This window comes from Nyctereutes procyonoides, unplaced genomic scaffold (genome assembly GCF_905146905.1).
Source record: "Nyctereutes procyonoides isolate TBG_1078 unplaced genomic scaffold, NYPRO_anot_genome, whole genome shotgun sequence".
NCBI lineage: Eukaryota > Metazoa > Chordata > Mammalia > Carnivora > Canidae > Nyctereutes > Nyctereutes procyonoides.
Window position 1 is genome coordinate 46,396,699 of NW_026575020.1, and position 17,755 is coordinate 46,414,453.

The window sequence follows — 17,755 nt, forward strand, 5'->3', positions numbered from 1 at the left end:
CTGCCCAGCCTGGGCATCCATCATTAATTACTTTTAATACTCCAGCAACGATGCTCTATCACCCCTCAACCCAAAATCTAATTAGCAATCCCCTTTCCTCCACCCAGGCTCTGAGCGCTGAAGAAAACACTAAATCACTCTTGGAGAAACCATTCGACATCTATGGCCGGCTGGACCCTGTGTCATAGGAGATACACTTACCTACTTCCTGGTTGGCCTCTGTTCCCTGTTCCTCACAGCTGTTATTTCAAACCTTCTCTCCTTGACTCAAGCCTCCTCTCCACACCTGATTCTGCTTTCTGGGGCATAGATGGAGTAAAAGGGGGCAGAGTGATCTCTCCCAATCTTCCTACTCTTCTCAAGTTTACCCAATTCTCTATAAAAGGACAACGTGTTCACCCTCGTATTCATAGATACTGCACAGCTCCCAGGTGGTACCATGTCTCCAAGGATCTTCTGGTCCTCCTCTGGCTGCCTCACTCCTTCTCCTCGGCCCACAAACATACCCAACCTCTGAGTTCTCCTTCACTCTTTGGCACAGGCTTTCCTCTCTCCTAATGCAGCATTTAAGTGTACAATTTGAGGAGTCTTGAGAAACCTACACATCCATGTAACCACCCTCACACCATAGAACGTTACCATCACCCCAAAGCATTTTCTCACACACCTTTGGATTCAATATCTCCAACTCCCACCCCATTTAGTCACTGATGGATTTGTTGTGTTTGTTCTAAAGTTGCACAAATGCATTTGTCTATTAGGTTCTCTTGTGGGCCTGGCTTCCTTCTCTCTGCCTCATGTTTCTGGAACTCATCTACATTGTTGCATGTATCAAGTTTGTTCTTTTACACTGGTTAAGTAGTGTTCCACTTTATGGATATGCCACAATTTCTTTAACTGCTGAGGGATACTGGGTTATTCAAGTTTGGGGCTAGAAAAATGTGATTAAAGCAGTTATGAACATTTGTGAGTTTTTGTAGGATCCTAGGTTTTCATTTCTGTTGGGAAAATACCTGGAACATGGAACCATACTGTTTACAACTGACTTGACATGGAGCCACCGAACAGCTCTTGCAAGTGGTTGTGCTATTCAGGTTCCTGCCAGTAATGTGTAAGTGTCTGTATACTTTTTTAAATGTTGGTTCCCAGGTCCTTTCCCCAGGAAGCAGATTCTGTCGATAAGGCCAGGGAATTAGTGTCTTTAACTAGGAAACCATTGCTCTGGATCCTGTTTCACCTTCTTGCCTTCTGTGCCCTTCTCAACAGCCTGCTCTCTGGCCTCTACCCTCAGAGTAAGACCAAAACTTCCCCTGTCAAGTTCCAGTGACCAAATCTAACAAACACTTGCAAATCCTTCCTATTAGGTGTCCACATGGCAGTTTATGACGTTCTCCCATGGAGTCCAAGACTCGGTCCCACTTCCAGTTACTTATGGGGTAGCTCCCCTGATGTCATACCCCCCAGAACTGGTTCTTCTTTTACATTCCCAGATTGGCTGGCCCCACTTGCACCTAGTCATATAATCTGGAAACTCAGAGCTGTCCTTGACTCTCCCCTTAATTTTAACCCACTCCCACTCAATTAGGTACTGAGTTATGTAAGATTCAACTCAGTAAACATTTCTCAAAATCTGTGTCCTCCTTTACTACTGCCAAAATTAGGCAGCCACCATTTTTCACTGGGCCTACCCAGCAGTCTCCTAACCAGCTCCTCATCTGGGATCTTTGCCTTTCAGATATGCATTCTACCTACTGTCTGCAAGGACCTGATAAAGGCAAATCTGTTCATGTCTTTCCTCCACATAAAACCCTACAATGGCTCCCCCACTCTGCCTACGGAATACTTTCCATCTCTGTGGCTCAAGTCAAAGGATCCCAAACTTTCCTGGTTCACACCAGCCTTCATGTCTCAGTAATTTCTTCATAGGGCCCTAGGCCAAGAGAAATATCTAACAGTTCCATTTATTAAACAGTTCTACACAACCTAAGTATTTAAGGACTAGCAACTTAGAAGCCATGTGAAAAAAGGGAAAACACGTAAATGCATAGAAAAGCCATTTATTTCATTCTTAATCATAATTACTTACTAATGGGATGTATACCTGCTGGGTGCCACACATATTCCAAACCTTATAATCGAATTAGACACTGCCAACCCTCATTACCCTTGATTATCATGCGGTATTTGAACTTTATTACAGCAGCCACCAAAAATCCAGCTCTGCAAAGCTCACCAAAAGGAGCACAACCTAATGCTGAAACTAGAAACTATCTCAAGCATGGTTCTGACCCCTGTGGAGTTCTCTTAAAAACTGGAAACAAGCTGTGGTGCCTCTCTGAGTTTTCTGTGGCAACCACGGCCCCTCAGCATGGTTTGAGAACCAAAGGTGTAGGCATTCAAGGGTCTGCAAAACCCGGGCCCAATTCTTCTCCAGGATTCTCTTTCAATCACATCTCTTCCATGAACACCGTCATGCTTTCACGTCGGTCTCTGTGCTCCAGAAAATCAGAAAATGACCACCCCCTGCACCTGGTATGTTCTCAGGATGCACTGATCATGCTCTGCCAGGGTCAGGTCTCTTGGTGCAAGTGGCCCTCCTGGGTCTCAAATATCTGGGGGTTGGAATGAATTTTCAGCAGGTTGAAGGACAGAGACCATCTATGTTGCATCTAGTGAAATATACACAGAAATGTATATAAAGCTTATATACAGTTTAATGAGTAATCAGAGTGAAGTCTGGGGTAACTGCAGCCCAGGCCTCTGCTCCCCTCGTATTCAGAAGGCAATGCTGACTGCAGAATCAAAGGAAGTCAGTGATTTAAGATGTTTCAGAACTGTATGTGGGATATCATTATTTCAGTAAGTTTCTTCTAATGGAAAGGACTTTTCCAACACAGAAACCTACACAATAAAAGCTAAAGAGAGCTGCTATGCATGGTTCTGTTCACTCATGTTTTGTTCACTCATGTTTAAAAATTATTTAAATGTATGGGAAAAATGGTCTGATATTTGTTACAAAATAAAGTTGTTGAGGAAGGGGACTGCCATGTGCTGATTGCTATTGAAGTTGGGTGCTGGGTGCATGAGGGTTTCATGACACTATTCTACACTTGTGTGTTGAAGTTTTTATAAAATGAAAAAAATTTTAAAAAGAGAGAAGCTTACAAAAGCCATTTAAGGAAAGCCTTTCTAATATGTTCAAAAGAAAAGTCTGTTTTTCCTGCACTCACCTGTAATATAGCCCTCCCCCTTTTTTTAAAGGAATCTCTATACTTAACATGGGGCTCAAACTCATGATCCTGAGATCAAGAGTCACATACCCTACTGACTGAGCCAGCCAGATGCCCTAAACCTTCACTTTCTGAAGGTGAAGCCTAGCCTACAACTTCACAGGGTTTGAAGGCACTGGAGGAAGATCTACTTGAAGAGCAAGAAGGACCCCATCAACACCCTACAGGCTTCCCTAACACATGAGTAGCAGAATTGGTGAGGGTATGGGAAAACAGGGGTGAGGAGTTAGCAAAACAGAAAAATGTCTCTGATGGAAGTCAATCAAAATTTAAATAAATAAGTGTTTCAAACCAGACTTCAAGTCTGACAGCCTCTTCCTGGAGGTAGCTCTGGGCAGACTTTCTTCCACGTAGGAAGGAATAGATTCCTTTGATTACAGAAGCCACAAGAACAGGTTGCCCATTTGACTGGGGCTCAAGGAACCTTACCAGATCACTCTCTTCTCTTTCTCAGATGAGCATTGATATTTCTGGAACACCCTGTTTCTCTTTTGGGATCTAGATGAGCACTGGTTTTTCTGCCCTGCCCCACCTCACTCTTCTTTCCAAAAGGACAACCACCTAGCTGACCCCTACTCACCTGGCATTTAAACCTGGCTTCCTTTTAGACTAGAAGACTTCTAGGTACAACTGAGATGTCACAGCACATTTGAAATTCTCCAAACCAGCCCCTTCTAAGTATACCTCCAGCACTGATCTGAACTCTTCTGGGTTGGCCCTTTTGAAAGGTATTTATAGATTAAAAAAAAAAAAAAAAGCAAAAAACAAAAATGAAGCCTCCTCATATACCAAATATTCAAGAGCCTGGTCCTTCCCTCCCTCCCTTTCTGAGAAAGAGTGTGACAACCCAACTATTAGTAATTATCTGTTAAGATTTACCACACACAGCTCAAAAGCAAATGTTGGGCACTGCCATCAGATTGGTTCTCTCCTCCATGCTGTGTGGGATAAAGAAAGTTTACAAAGTCAATATATGTGAACAGTGTATAATGAACAGCCAAAACCTGCGGTACATACCACAGGATTTCCCAGGTGAGGGAAGTCACTGAGGGCTAGTGTACTCAGAGAAGACAAATTTCATAAAAAAGGCTGACTCAGAGGGTGGGGATGACCAGACAGCTTGAGTGAAGAACTATCACCCTACTTGTGGGAATGAGGACACAGGCTTGGCGAGTGTGAAATGTTCTTCCTGAGGAGCAATGCAAATAAGGGAGCAGGCAGTGAGGCCATGAAGCAGACAGTTGTGCAAACTTTGTGATGTGGTACAGTGGGCACTAACCAGGGGGTGACTGGAGGCTTCCAAGCAAAAGAGGGATGTGATCCACCATCCACCGAAGGAAGGAGAGACAGGCAGGCATCAGGGTACAAAGTGAACGAGAAAGGGAAGGAGTCACAAAGGGCAGTGAGGAAGGCAGCCCAGTAACCCCAGTCTGACAGCCTGTGCCAGTGTGGGGGCAGGAGGAAGGCCAGCAGGAAGGGTGGCAGGAAGGCTGGTCAGGAACCAAACGGGAGGGGAAAATGTAGCAAACAAAACCTAGTTCTGATCAGAAAAATGCAGTGGAAAAAGGACCTAAAGAGGACATGGAGATTTAATCCTAGCGGGTAGTGAAGCTAGACTGGCTGGTCTGAACGCAATGAGCCACTGGCATGTCCTCAAGAAAATGCTTAAGGTAATAATATTTTCTTATAAAAATTATTAGTAGAAACAAGATCATTCACCCTCCCTTAACTCAAAAGGTAAGTTTCCCAAATATGTTTCATGCACTCAAGTGAACCAATTAGGGAATACTTCTCCCCAGTGGCAGCTCATTTCCTCCCCCAAAGGAAAGGTACTTCTGTAATCTAAGCCTTAAGTTCCCATTAAAGTTGTGAGGTCCAATGTGTAAGATAGCAAGTCTCAAATATTTTTCAAAGTTCAGCTTTTATAGGGAGAACATTTTAAAGCAGGCATCTAAAAAAATAAAAAATAAAAAAAAAATAAAGCAGGCATCTAATCAAAAGCTGATCCTCAAATTCCAAATCTCACCAGAACTGGGAGATGACGTAGGAAGGGTTTGTTTTTTTTTTTTTTTTTTTTGCAGGTGAACCTCTGCAAATCACCCAATGCCACGTCTAACAAAGACAATCATGTAGAGGTACCAAAGGAATCTGAAAAACCTCCCATTCTAAAGGCAGTCAGATTCTACTATGTCCTTACTTACTTACCTTCACCCTGACAGAAATAACTCAGACCTAAAAACTCACATTGATCACTATAATCAACAGTGAGAGAATTCAAGGAGGATAAGACAATTCAATACAATGGCCTGTACCCAAACGCCTCTCAAGATGTCAGACCTTCACAGAATTCATTCATGAGCTATGGGAGTGCCATCAAACCTGGCGCGGTCATCCCAAGACAAAAAGGACAAGTAATCAAATCACAGCCTTCAACATTCACAACTGTGTCCCAATACAAACCTAGTAACATTGCAAAGAGGATCCCTTGGAGTTGGAATCTAGGCTACTATGCATGGAGACTACTCTTTAAGAGACCCCCTTACAACAAGAAATGTATCACTCTGAGGAAAAGCCCAGGCTTGAGGGAGGACGTCAGAGGGGTTACTGATGAGACTGAGCATGAGCTGATGCTCGCTGGAGCTAAGTGATGAGTACCTGAGTTTGTATCTCTAGTCGTCTCTAGGTTGGTATGTATTTCAAATTTTCCATGATAAAAAGGAAAACACAAGAAAGAAAGAAAATATATCTTCAAGATACTCAAAAGTAGAAACTGGCCTCTCTCTTATCCCCTCTAACAACTTAAATTTCAGTCCTCCAAAACAATGAAGGGCAAATTAATGCTTTTCTTTACGTAAGCAAGGAGGTACAAAGACAGTTGATGCAGATCTGAAGCCTAGAAAATTCTGAAAGACAGATTAGAACTGCTAACAAAGTACTGTCCCTTCTTATAATTCCTTTGTTTCCATCACACTTCTGAAGACAGATCTCAGGACTCTTTCAGAGGAACATGCATACGACTTAAGGACAGGACAGAAAATCAACAGCAGAAAGTCACAAAAAGCCATATGAAACTCAAGATCAGGAACTGGAACTGGAACATGCTGTGACAATGGTCCAAGTGACAGATTATGCATCCCCACGGGGCAGAGTCTGGGCTCATCTGTTTCTCAGGGCTTCCAAAGGACATCTAGTGGGAAGGGTTCTGGAACCCAAGTCAGCATTAGGTGCCTGATATATTTAGTGAGCACCCCTGGCTGTCTAGAGAGCGCAGCCTCAAGAAGTTAGAATTCAGAGGGCCCCTGGAGGCTCAGTCAGTTAAGCATCCAACTCTTGATTTCAGCTCAGGTCATGATCTCAGGGTCATGACATCAAGCCCCCTGTCAGACTCCATGCTCAGCATGGGGTCTGCTCAAAACTTTCTCTCTCCCTCTCTCCCTCTCCCCATCCCCCACCCCAGCTGCTTGTGTTCTCTCTTTCAAAAATAAAAAAACAAAATGTTAAAATTCAGTGGGAGGACAAATGTAAACAAAAATTCACAACAGAAGCACAAAGTGCCCCAGAATCCAGATGAGGAAGGGGCTCACTCTGCTTGAGGGGTCGAGAAGGTAGCCTGTGATCTTAACAGAGGAAACAGAGTGTCCAACACTGCAGGCTGATGGACGGGGTGGGGTACATAAGCAAAGGCCCCACATCTCTGAGGCCTAGAGGGATGGGTGAGGGCCAGGATGGTGAAGAATCCTGCACGTGTGCCAATGAGCTTAGACTTGACCCCTGTAAACCAGTGCTTCTCCAACTGTGGCAAAGGACCAGCTACTGAAAATTCCAACCCATCACAGATGACACTTAGGATCCCTTCTGTACTTCTTGCAGACAGGTGGTCAGACCACACTGGGAGCACCGCTTTAGACAGCACCAAGGCTCTCAGCAAGGGTGCAGCACAGTCCATGGTCTCATTAGGGGACACATCTGCCAATAGCATGATGGCTGAAGGACAGCCAGGAAGCTGCTATATTGGTCTAGGAAATGGATGTTGAGAGCCTGGCTAAAGACATTGGAGGACAGGGAGAAGGAGTCAGAATGGAGAGACAGGACTTCAGTCCACATAACACAACTCAGTGACCAAGTGGCCAAGCACCACTCTACTTTCCAGACTAGGTAAGCCATGGCTGTTAGCACCAGTAGGAAACTATGGGAAGAGGCACATGGTAAGAAAGGCAAACTCAGGTGAAATCTGAAGAAAATCTTTCCTTATAACTCTAGTTTGTTCTTTTATTCTAGTCTATCTACTTTAGCCCTTCAAATAATTCTAGTTATCCAGTTAATTTTAATAACTAGCATTTCAAAGTGAATGCAAGAAGACTTAAAGCAGCCCCATAAATACCAAAGGAGAACCCACCAAGCAAAAGCAAGCTTTAGAAAACCAATCTAATACCAAACAGAACAGCAATGTTTCCTGTTTGCATTTGGGCTGAAAGCATAGAAATGAAACATGTTCGACTGTCTTCACTGTGAAATTTCAGACAAAAACAGTGGTGCTGCTACAGTCACAAAAATCACAGCCTAGAAAGATTGCACCTCACTTGGTATGTCAGAACTCAAGTTTCTGAAAACAAAACTCGCTTTTTGTACTCGGTGCAGTTTGCTGCTATGGTGTAAGAAATCTCCATTTCTGAGAACAGCAACACATGTGTGGGAGAGGAACAAAAGCACCTGCCAAAACCAATCTGTGGAAAGAAAAAAAGAAAACAAAACTCTGCCAGTTTGTTGGCCCCTATAATAAGTAAACAGTCAGGAAACCATGAAACAGTAACAGGTATATATTCTGCATAACTCTAGTCTGATGAGTTCCTGGGGTCTGTTTGCATCAGCAAGTTTCTTCCATTTGCCTCAGATTTCCTTTTGCCACTCAGGCCCAAACCCATGGCCTCCCTTGCCTGGACTGGTGCAGTAGCCTCCACCTATTCTCCAGCTTCCTCTTGGCCTCATCAGCTGTCTCAACACAGCACCTGCTGACCCTGTAAAGTGGAGGCCAGGTGTCTTAGCACAGGCTGCCATAACAAAATACCACAGCCTTAGTGGCTTCAACAACAGATATTTATTTCTCACTGTTCTAGAGGCTACAAGTCCAAGATGAGGGTGTCAGTATGGTTGGGTTCTGGGGAGAGCCCTGTTCTGGCTTGCTGATGGCAGCCTTCTCAGAGTGTTCTCTTATGGTGGGAAAGAGCAAGAGTTCCGGGCTTTTTCTTTTCTCCTAAGGGCACTAATCCCATCATGGGGGCCCATCCCTCGTGACCTCATCTAAGCTAAATCCCATAAGCTCCACCTCCAAATACCATCACATGGTGGGGGGTAAGGCTTCATCATGTGAATTTTGGAGGGACACAAACATCAGACTGTAAAACCAGGGCATGTCACTCCTTTGCTCAGGTATCTCCAAGGGTGGCTTCAAAAAGGCCAACATCCTTGCACCAGCCCCCAGGCCCTAGACCTTTCGGGGGAGGGTACAGCTTGCTTGACAGTACTCAGGAAATTTGTGAAGGCATTTCTTCATGGCCACAGGGACTGGTGGTGGGGGGGTGGGGAGATGGGGGTGGTGGTGAGGGGGTGGTGAGGAACACAAGAGCTAAGTGTGGGGCAGACAGCACTGCACAGCCAAAAATTATCCCAGATCTATACACTGCTTCATGTTCTGTCAGGCTCTCCCATATGCCGAAAACCTTCAGTAACTCCCTGAACCTATAACAGCACTTGTATAAAAACACAAAAGCATTTTTTGCATAATTTTATACAACTCATCTTCTCAGAATGTATTAACTCTTGTATGAATCAGGTAAAGTCACACTGCTCTTGTTTGGTGCATTACTAAGAATTGTTTGCCATCCTGGGAATCCAGTCACAAGTATCCTGGTGTTTTGATCAGTCTGCATCAGCAGGCACCGCACTCACTCAGAAGTGGAGTGTCACCACGTGTCAGAGCATTTTCGTGTTAAATTACGTCTATGGGAGTCAAAATTACTTTTCTATTATTCCAGTGTTAGATTACCAGCTGGGTAATACACACATTTCTTTCTGTAATTGTATGTGTGTAGGTTACAGTCGCATACATTTCATTCCGGAATAGTAGCGGGGGCATTTTTATAATAAACAGTATATGAAGACAGCACTGTGTCCCTGTGGGACTGGTGCTCTGAGTTCATTTCCTGCTACCCTTCCTCTACTTTACCCCCAACTCCCCCCCTCCAGCCACTCCAAGATGCTTCCTCTACCATATGAAGGACTCTCCCACATTTGCCCCTGATAGGCCTTGTCTAAAGACTCCCCTGCTACCTTGAGTTCTTGCTCAAATGACACCTTTTCAATGGGGCCATCCCTATCTAAAACTGCAGCTCCCCACCCCCACCCTGATTCTCCCTATTCCACTTCCTTGCTTTATTTTTCTTCAATAAAGTCAGCTCTTGTCACCACTACATAATTTATTTCCTCGTGTTTTCCACTAGTATGAAAAGCTCTATAAGGGCAGGATTTTGTCTGTTTTGTTCACTTCCCATATCCTCAAGGCCTAGAATAGCATATGGATATCTTTATAGGTGATTTACAGATCAATGGCTTAGAAATACCAATTTTGAAATCTTTAGTTAGAATTGCAAGATTAAAATTGAATAAAAAACTCAAGGTCTCAAAAAAAAACAAAACAAAAAAAAAAACTCAAGTCTCAGAGCACCTGGGTGGCTCAGTAGATTACGCATCTCCTTTTGGCTCAGGTCATGATCTTAGGGTCCTGGGATCAAGCCCCACATGGGGCTCCCTGCTCAGTGGGGAGTCTGCTTCTCCCTCTCCGCCCCCCTTCCTGCTTATATTTTCTCTCAAATAATAAGTAAAATCTTAAAAAAAAAAAAATCAAGGTCTCTATACATTACTTTTAATCTTTGTGTAGAAATACATATATATACTGTAATAGACACAGTATACAGATCTGTAGAAACATATTTTATATGTAAATATATAATTATATTATATATAATAAAGTATATATGTAATAGCTATATTATTATATAGTTTTATATAGATATAGATATTGGTGTCCAGGGCTGAATTTAACTTAAAAAAGCCAGTCTAAAAAAAAAAAAAAAAAGGCCAGTCTATTCTCAGAAAGACAAGGAGACTTAGAACATATGACATATTACTTGAAATTACTAGACCTTACTGAGATTTCTCAAATTCTCCCCTTAAGCATCTTTTAACACTTCCTTGCTCTGCCTCCCTAATCTGTTGCTAGATTCTACTGACTGTATTTCTGTGCCACTTCTTCCCTTGCCCCTGGCCCTCTTTTCAGGTGGACCCCACAGCTCTGGCTTCCCAGTTGCCAGCCCACACTCCCACACTCCACTGCAGGATTAAACCTGCTGAATCACTCACCTGCTCAGTCACATTAATGGTCCCAATGTCTGTTCATTCAAGTATAAGAGCCTCAATGCTACCACAGGGCTCAACATCCCCTCTGCTTCTCTCCCATCCTTAAGCTCCTCACACCATAGCCCTGCTGCCTCCTTTGAAGGCTTTGAAGTCCCGACCCACCTCCCTTACCAAACCCTGGCTCTGTGCTGAAGCTCTGGTACTTGTCACTGCTCCCTATCAGGCTGCAGGCTCTTTGAGAGAAAGGATGGGCTTTTTCTTCTCTGTGTCCTATAAAATATCCTTCACAGACAAGATTTTCTAAACAATGTTAAGTAAAAGAGGACAATTCTTAAGCTCTAAAGAATGGGAGAGAAGAGACTGATTCTTATGTTTAAGTAAGAAACAAGGTGAAATACAGTTTTGCCAGATACAGTCAAGGCTACTTGTAGAAATTAGGATTTCAACAAGATCAATTTAAAACGGTATAGGCAGGGGTGCCTGGGTGGCTCAGTCGGTTGAGCGTCAGCCTTCAGCTTGGGTCGTGATCCTGGAGCCCTGGGATTGAGCCCCGAGTCCACCTCCCCCCCCTGCTTTTACCTTTCCTCCTCCCCCTGCTTGTGCTCTCTGTCAAATAAGTAAATCAAAATAAAATAAATCAATACATGCAGGGAAAAGCAAAGTAGAAGAATGATGTAGCTTGGGGCAAAAAAAGCCCTGCCCTGGAAGGCTGAAACTGAGGGCCCAGCCCTAACAGTCAACTATAAAAATGCTGATCTCAATCCTTCTTGTTGAGGATTTGGTGATCTCACCTTTGGATAGAATCAGAAATTGTGAAATTTAAAAAACTCTGTTTTTGTTTTTAAAAAGCTAAAAGGCTTAAATATGAAGGAGAGACATTATGGATAATATTCTGGGAGCCTATAATGCAATGCCAAAAGTCGGCTCTATGGTCTTCTCATGGCCACTTGCTCTGAGAGCTGGTCCTTTCAGTTGCCTAGGGTTCTTGTATATCCAAGCAGGACCCAGACAGGTGAGGCAAGTGGCCTGTGGTACCTCAGCTGCCATCATCTCTGGGTGGTAACCAGGTTTGCTGTCGAACTGATAAAATGATGTGTGACCTTCTGACATATGCCAATATTTTTCCATCTAAAACACTGTTTTGGAACATTTTATTATCGAAGGAAAAACACTTGCTATGCTCACGAAAATAATGAGTCACAGATCAATGACGAAAGAGAGCATGCTGGTCAGACTCTAATCTAAAGCCAAATCAGAATTATTACTGGACAGAAGAACAGAGAGGACTCTGAAAGCCCCAAATCCTTGGATTTGCATGGCTTTATCCAGGAAGATCACTTTGGAAATCAAATACAATTTCCCAGCTGTAGGACTCCACTCTGCTAACTATCACCAGGAAGACAAGATCATAAAAAAGGAGACATGGCAGATTAAATGAGAAACAAGCTCAGTCTTTCACTTCCCTCAACGTAAAGACCCAATAAAGTGGCTAATTTGGATGAATGTCAAATTTTACAGCCCTCAAGTATTTCAGCCTCTATAAAAACAAATGAGTAATTTGAGGTTACAGAAGATAGTTCTTATAATTATGATTACAAGATTCTAATCATTAGCTAGAACTTAAAAAAAATTTTTATGCAGCATGTCTTTGTAAAAGGCCTGCCAGCCAGAACTATTAATAGAAAAGCCTAGAGCCACTTAAACATGAAATCTGGAAAGAAAAAAAAAACAAAAGATAAAGCTTGCCTTTTTAACTGATGCACTTAGTTAATAATCATAATTCAAGCTGTATACATACCCTCTGAGTATAATTCCCTCTCTTCTCCTTGACTCCACTATCCTTTTTTATTAAAAATGTAACTTTTTCTGGAATAGGTTTCCTCCAAAGCAGCTGAGCAAATGCCCATGTCACCCAAAAACTAAATCCAAATTACCTTCTTTTAAAGTCCATTTGATTGAGCCTGTCCTCTTGCTGACAGCATGCAAACTTCCATCCAGAGTTGACACAAACAACAAGGTTTCAGGAAGTGTCACTGTGCTGGGACTTCCAAAAATCTGCAATGAGATATAGAAGAATCTTCGTGTACAGCAGGATTCTTCATCTTGGGCATGTACAACCACATAAAACCCCCCTGGGCACATCTCAAAGTTATCCATCTAAAATCCACCACCTTACAGATAAAGGCATTGAGGTTACAGAGCCTACTATGTCTAAGGGCACATGTCTAGACAATAGCTGAGTCAGGACTAGACCCCAGATCACTTTATGTGAAGCAGCAATCCTTCCTGCAGACAGGCTTAGAACCTGACATGAAGGACTGGGATTCTGAAATAACCCACAAGCAGTCTCCACTGAAACAGAGGAAGAAGTATGCTCAGCTTTCTAACGGACTTCCTTCTCTTGGTTATACTTCACTTTCTAAAACCTGGTCCTCAGGGCACCTGGGTGGCTCAGGTGGTTAAGCATCTGCCTTTGGCTCAGGTCATGATCTGGGGGTCCTGGGATCAAGCCCCGCATCAGGCTCCCTGCTCAGCAGGGAGTCTGCTTCTCCTTCTCCCTCTGCACTCTCTTTGGCATATGCTCCCTCTCAAGTAAATAAATAAAAAATAAAATATCAAAAATAAATTAAATAAAACCTGGTCCTCTTGCAAGGCTCCAATATAAAGAAGAATGCCAAAACACCCACATGCAATTATGGAATTTTACAAAGGCAAAGAATTAGAAGAAAGCATTTAAAGCAAAATAAGAAAAACCGCTCTCATTACATAAAAAAGTTATATTATAATAAAACACCAAGATTTCAAGAGACAGGTTATAAAATGCATGAAAAACATAAACCAAATTGTTCTTCGCCTATAATCAAAATATAAATAACAATGTAACTTTTATGCTGAGTTAAACACACACACACACACACACACACACACACACACACACACCCTCTTTACAGAAAATAGCCAAAGGTGGTGATATTTACTTTCTCACCCATCGTTGGTGGCGATGAAAATGATAAGTTAGTGCAATCTTTCTGGAAAGCATAAAAGTGCTCAGATTTTTGATCCTGTAATTCCACTTCTATATCCTAAAGAATAGTTCCAGATAAGAAAAAAGCTGTGTGCACAATGATGGTCATTGTATCCCATTTACAAATACAAAAACTGGAAAGATCTGAATTTCCGGTAATATCTTAATGACTGAAATAAATTATGACACATACACTTAATGGAATATTATGTAATCATTAAAACAGCACTTAGGAAAATTTACAGCAATGCTTCTATAGGTCTTCATATGAAAAATATAGAATCCAAATTTTAATGTACACTGCGGTGATGATTATTAAACTCGATAGATTTTTTTTTCCTTTAGTCTGCCTATCCTCTAGCTTGGCTAAGAACTGCACCCTCATCCACATGGTTTACATAGGAGCAGCTGGGTGTGTGCACACATGCACGTACACAAGTGCAATTCACACATGTGCAGGTGATAGCTAGTAAGGTTTCCTGAAACAACATGCCTTTGATGTATGGGCTCATTCAGCAATGCCTCCTTGTAGTAAGATTTTCTCTTTGTCAGTATACTATCCCACAAATGATCTGCTTCCTGTGGGTCTTAAATTAAAAATGGGCCACACACTCTGAAAAACAGTATGGAGGTTTCTCAAAAAGCTGAAAATAGAGCTACCCTACCATCCAGCAATTGTGCTGCTAGGTATTTATCCAAAGGATACAAACATAGTATAGTGATTTGAGGAAGGACCTGCACCCCAATGTTTATAGTAGCAATGTCCGTAATAGCCAAACTACGGTAAGAACCCAGATGTCCATCAACAGATGAATAGATAAAGAAGATGTGATACACACATCCACCATGAAATAGTACTCAGTCATCAAAAAAAAATGAAATCTTACCATTTGCAATGACGTGGATAGAACTAGAGGATATTATGCTAAGTGAAATAAGTCAATCAGAGAAAGACAATTATATACTCTCACTCATATGTGGAATTTAAGAAACAAAACAGGATTATAGGGGAAGGCTGGAAAATAAAACAAGATGAAATAAGAGAGGGAGACAAACCATCAGAGACTCTTAATCATAGGAAACAAACTAGGGTTGCTGGAACAGAGAGGGGTGGAAGGATGGGGTAACTGGGTGATGGGCATTAAGGAGGGCACCTGCTATAATAAGCACTGGGTACTATATAAGACTGATCAATCATGACCTCTACCTCTGAAACTAATGATACACTATATGTTCATTAAAAATAAGAATATAAATAAATAAGTAAATAAGGGCCAACACAACTTGCTTAATACTGTGAGAGTTTGGATTTTGGCACAAAATTTTTAAAATTCTATGGCTGGCTTTTAGCACTAAATGAAAGACTGGGGGGGTTTACCTGTGCATGGCAGCCTGACCCCCAAATACCTGCCCACTCTTGGTAAGAACCAGGATGGCACCTAGTTAATCCCTTAGGAAGGAAAGCCCAATGGCTCCCTCTAAAGCAGCCTGAGATGGCAGGACAAACATCTTGGTCCCTGCATTCCTTTTCCACTGTGGAGACCCACTGGCAAAGGGGGTGAAGCAGCTACCAGAACCTCACTCTCTCCTCCCTTGCCTGCTCCTGGCCTAGAGGCAAAGAAGTTCCACCCTTTCTTTTGCCCAGAGCTGGGGCCCACTCACCTGGAATGGGACACACAAGAGCAAGCTTCCTCACTACCTGCTAAGTCTGTTCTCAGTGTAAAGCCTCAAGTCTGAGGAAGAAGAGTCTCCTTTTTACCTGGCTGGGAAAACAGAAGCCTCAAGGGTAGTGTCTGCCTTAGCAGGGAATCCAGAGGTCAAGCACACCCAATGTTTGGGGTATGAAATTATTTTAGCCTACAGTGTATAGACAGTGACAAGCCTCATCTGAACCTGCTCACACCTGAAGCAGAGAAACGCACATTGCCCAGAGCACACGGGCCTGCAGAACAGTGGCCTGAAGACCAGACCTGAGGGCTGCAGCTAAGGGAGACGGAGGACTGTCTCTCCCTGAGAAGGTAGAATGGGTTTACAGCTGATGTGGGACAGTGAGATTAGTAGGGGAGGGAGGGAGGCAGGCTAGAGACTGAACAAATAAAAAGGGAATAATGTATGCCTCCCTGGGACCAAGAGGTGGGAAGCCCCCCTGAGTCCCCTCCCTCTGTCATAGTTCTCCCAGGAACAGGTATTTTGTACAATAACAGGTCTTGGGAAGACACAAGAATTGTGTTGAACTCTGAGTCACTGAACTGGCAAGAAATTAAACTCAGGAGATCTCTGTGAATGTTTACTGGATGGGAGAGACAGATTAAAAGGGAGAAAGAAGCCTGAGAAGAAACACAGCTGAAAGATGGGGAGAGTGCCCTGGCTTCCACGCTTCCTCAAGGACTTGGGCTTCCAGTCCTTGGGCTCAGAGAGCCTTACAAATAATTCCCCCTCTTTGCTTATGTTTCTTGGAACTAGATTTCTGTCACTTGCCACCCCAAACTGTCCTAAAACAAACACACATATAAACATACACATACCCCTTTTGTTTATTTACATAAATAAATATTATATATATATAAAGATGAAGAAAATACTGCAAAATTATAGCAACAGTCTTTTTCTATGTATTCTAAATTCTCTATAATAGGATCGTATAATCAGTAATGAATTTTTCATAAAAAATAGAAAGGAGATGGACAAGTTAGCAGGTTAGCCCAAATTTAAAAGAGCTTCAGCAAGACCCTAAGTTCCAGATGAAGTGCTTGCCATATCAGGACATCAGACAACTGGACCACTTTTGATCATTAATATCCACCAAACAGAAACAAAAGTTTAGCAACAAAAAGGTCCCTTGGTAAGACAGGGTGTATCCAGGAATAGAGGAGTTTTGTCATGGTTATTAAAGCCTACAGTACAATTCTAATGAACTAAAATATCCCCAAACATATCTTATCACAGTATGAACATTAAAATGGGTCCATATTTACTAAAACATATCAGTGCTGCTTCATTACTGGTGTGGAAACAAAAGCCACCTGCCTTGTCTGAGCATCTTAGAAACCACAGGAAGAGCAATTGTCTATGGTTGGTTGGTGAATCGAAAGACGACCACTAATCACATAACTAACACAGTCCTCTGAAAATCTCAAAAATACCAGGTTTGGCTAGAAGTTGAATTTAGCAACCAAGAGTGCTGATGGTTAATCATAGTGTCCACACTGACGTCACAGACCCTGTCACAACAGGCTGCTCTCTTCTTTGGAGGCTGCTGACGGTTTCCAATTAAAATGTCCAGGGAGCTACCCTGAACAGTGTTATTCTCTCACATGGCAAATTACCATCACAACATTTCTGGCTTTTCTCCCCCAGCATTTTTGAAAGCATGAAAATGCCTGCCTTCAGATACAGTCGCTATTACCAAGCTGAACTAAATAAGCTTCTAGATGCTTTTCGGGATACTGAGCAGGCTGAGAACCATTTGTACCTGAACATCTAAAATGCTGCTTCACAACGATGAACTCGCAAGCTACCTCACCTGGCCACTTTAGTCCCTGGGGCTCTCTTCTCTCTGTGATGGATGAAAGGGCCAGAGGCCCACTGTTACACACACTCATTTCCAGAGAGCCTGAAAATGGAAACAAAATGCTGATTCTGTAGATCTGCTTCAAGTTGACTACCTGGAATCTAACTCATTTTTCCAAATAGGAGGATATGTACTTCTGGCTTCAACGGCGACTTCTAAGAAGTAATCGCAAGGACACTGTGGCCAGGGAGAATGCTAGTAGCTGGTAACTTAGTCTAATTTAACACTGAACATCCATTAGCCATCTGGTCCTTGTGGAAACCCAATCACACACACACTCTCCCAGGAAGTGATCCCAAGGTAACAATGCCGGAAACCCCCAGCCCGAGGAGTATGAATGAAACCTGGCAATTCAGGGCAGATGATGCTGGGCAGTCAAGTTGCTAGTAAAACCAATTTATTTCATGTAAGTTCATTCAGTGGTGGTAGGACAGCCTCACTGCAGCCCTGCTTGGC

The 17,755-nt window shown here is 42.7% G+C and overlaps 1 protein-coding gene across 2 annotated transcripts in view; it reads right to left on the reverse strand.

Annotated features, from left to right (window-relative positions):
* The window catches only part of ERN1 (endoplasmic reticulum to nucleus signaling 1), an 85,621-nt gene that overhangs the window by 37,589 nt on the left and 30,277 nt on the right, over window positions 1–17,755 (reverse strand). For both annotated transcript variants that reach the window (XM_055320620.1, XM_055320613.1), the window contains exon 2: window positions 12,638–12,758. In XM_055320620.1, the coding sequence (XP_055176595.1) occupies window positions 12,638–12,758 (121 nt within the window). The remainder of the gene's footprint in view (window positions 1–12,637; window positions 12,759–17,755) is intronic.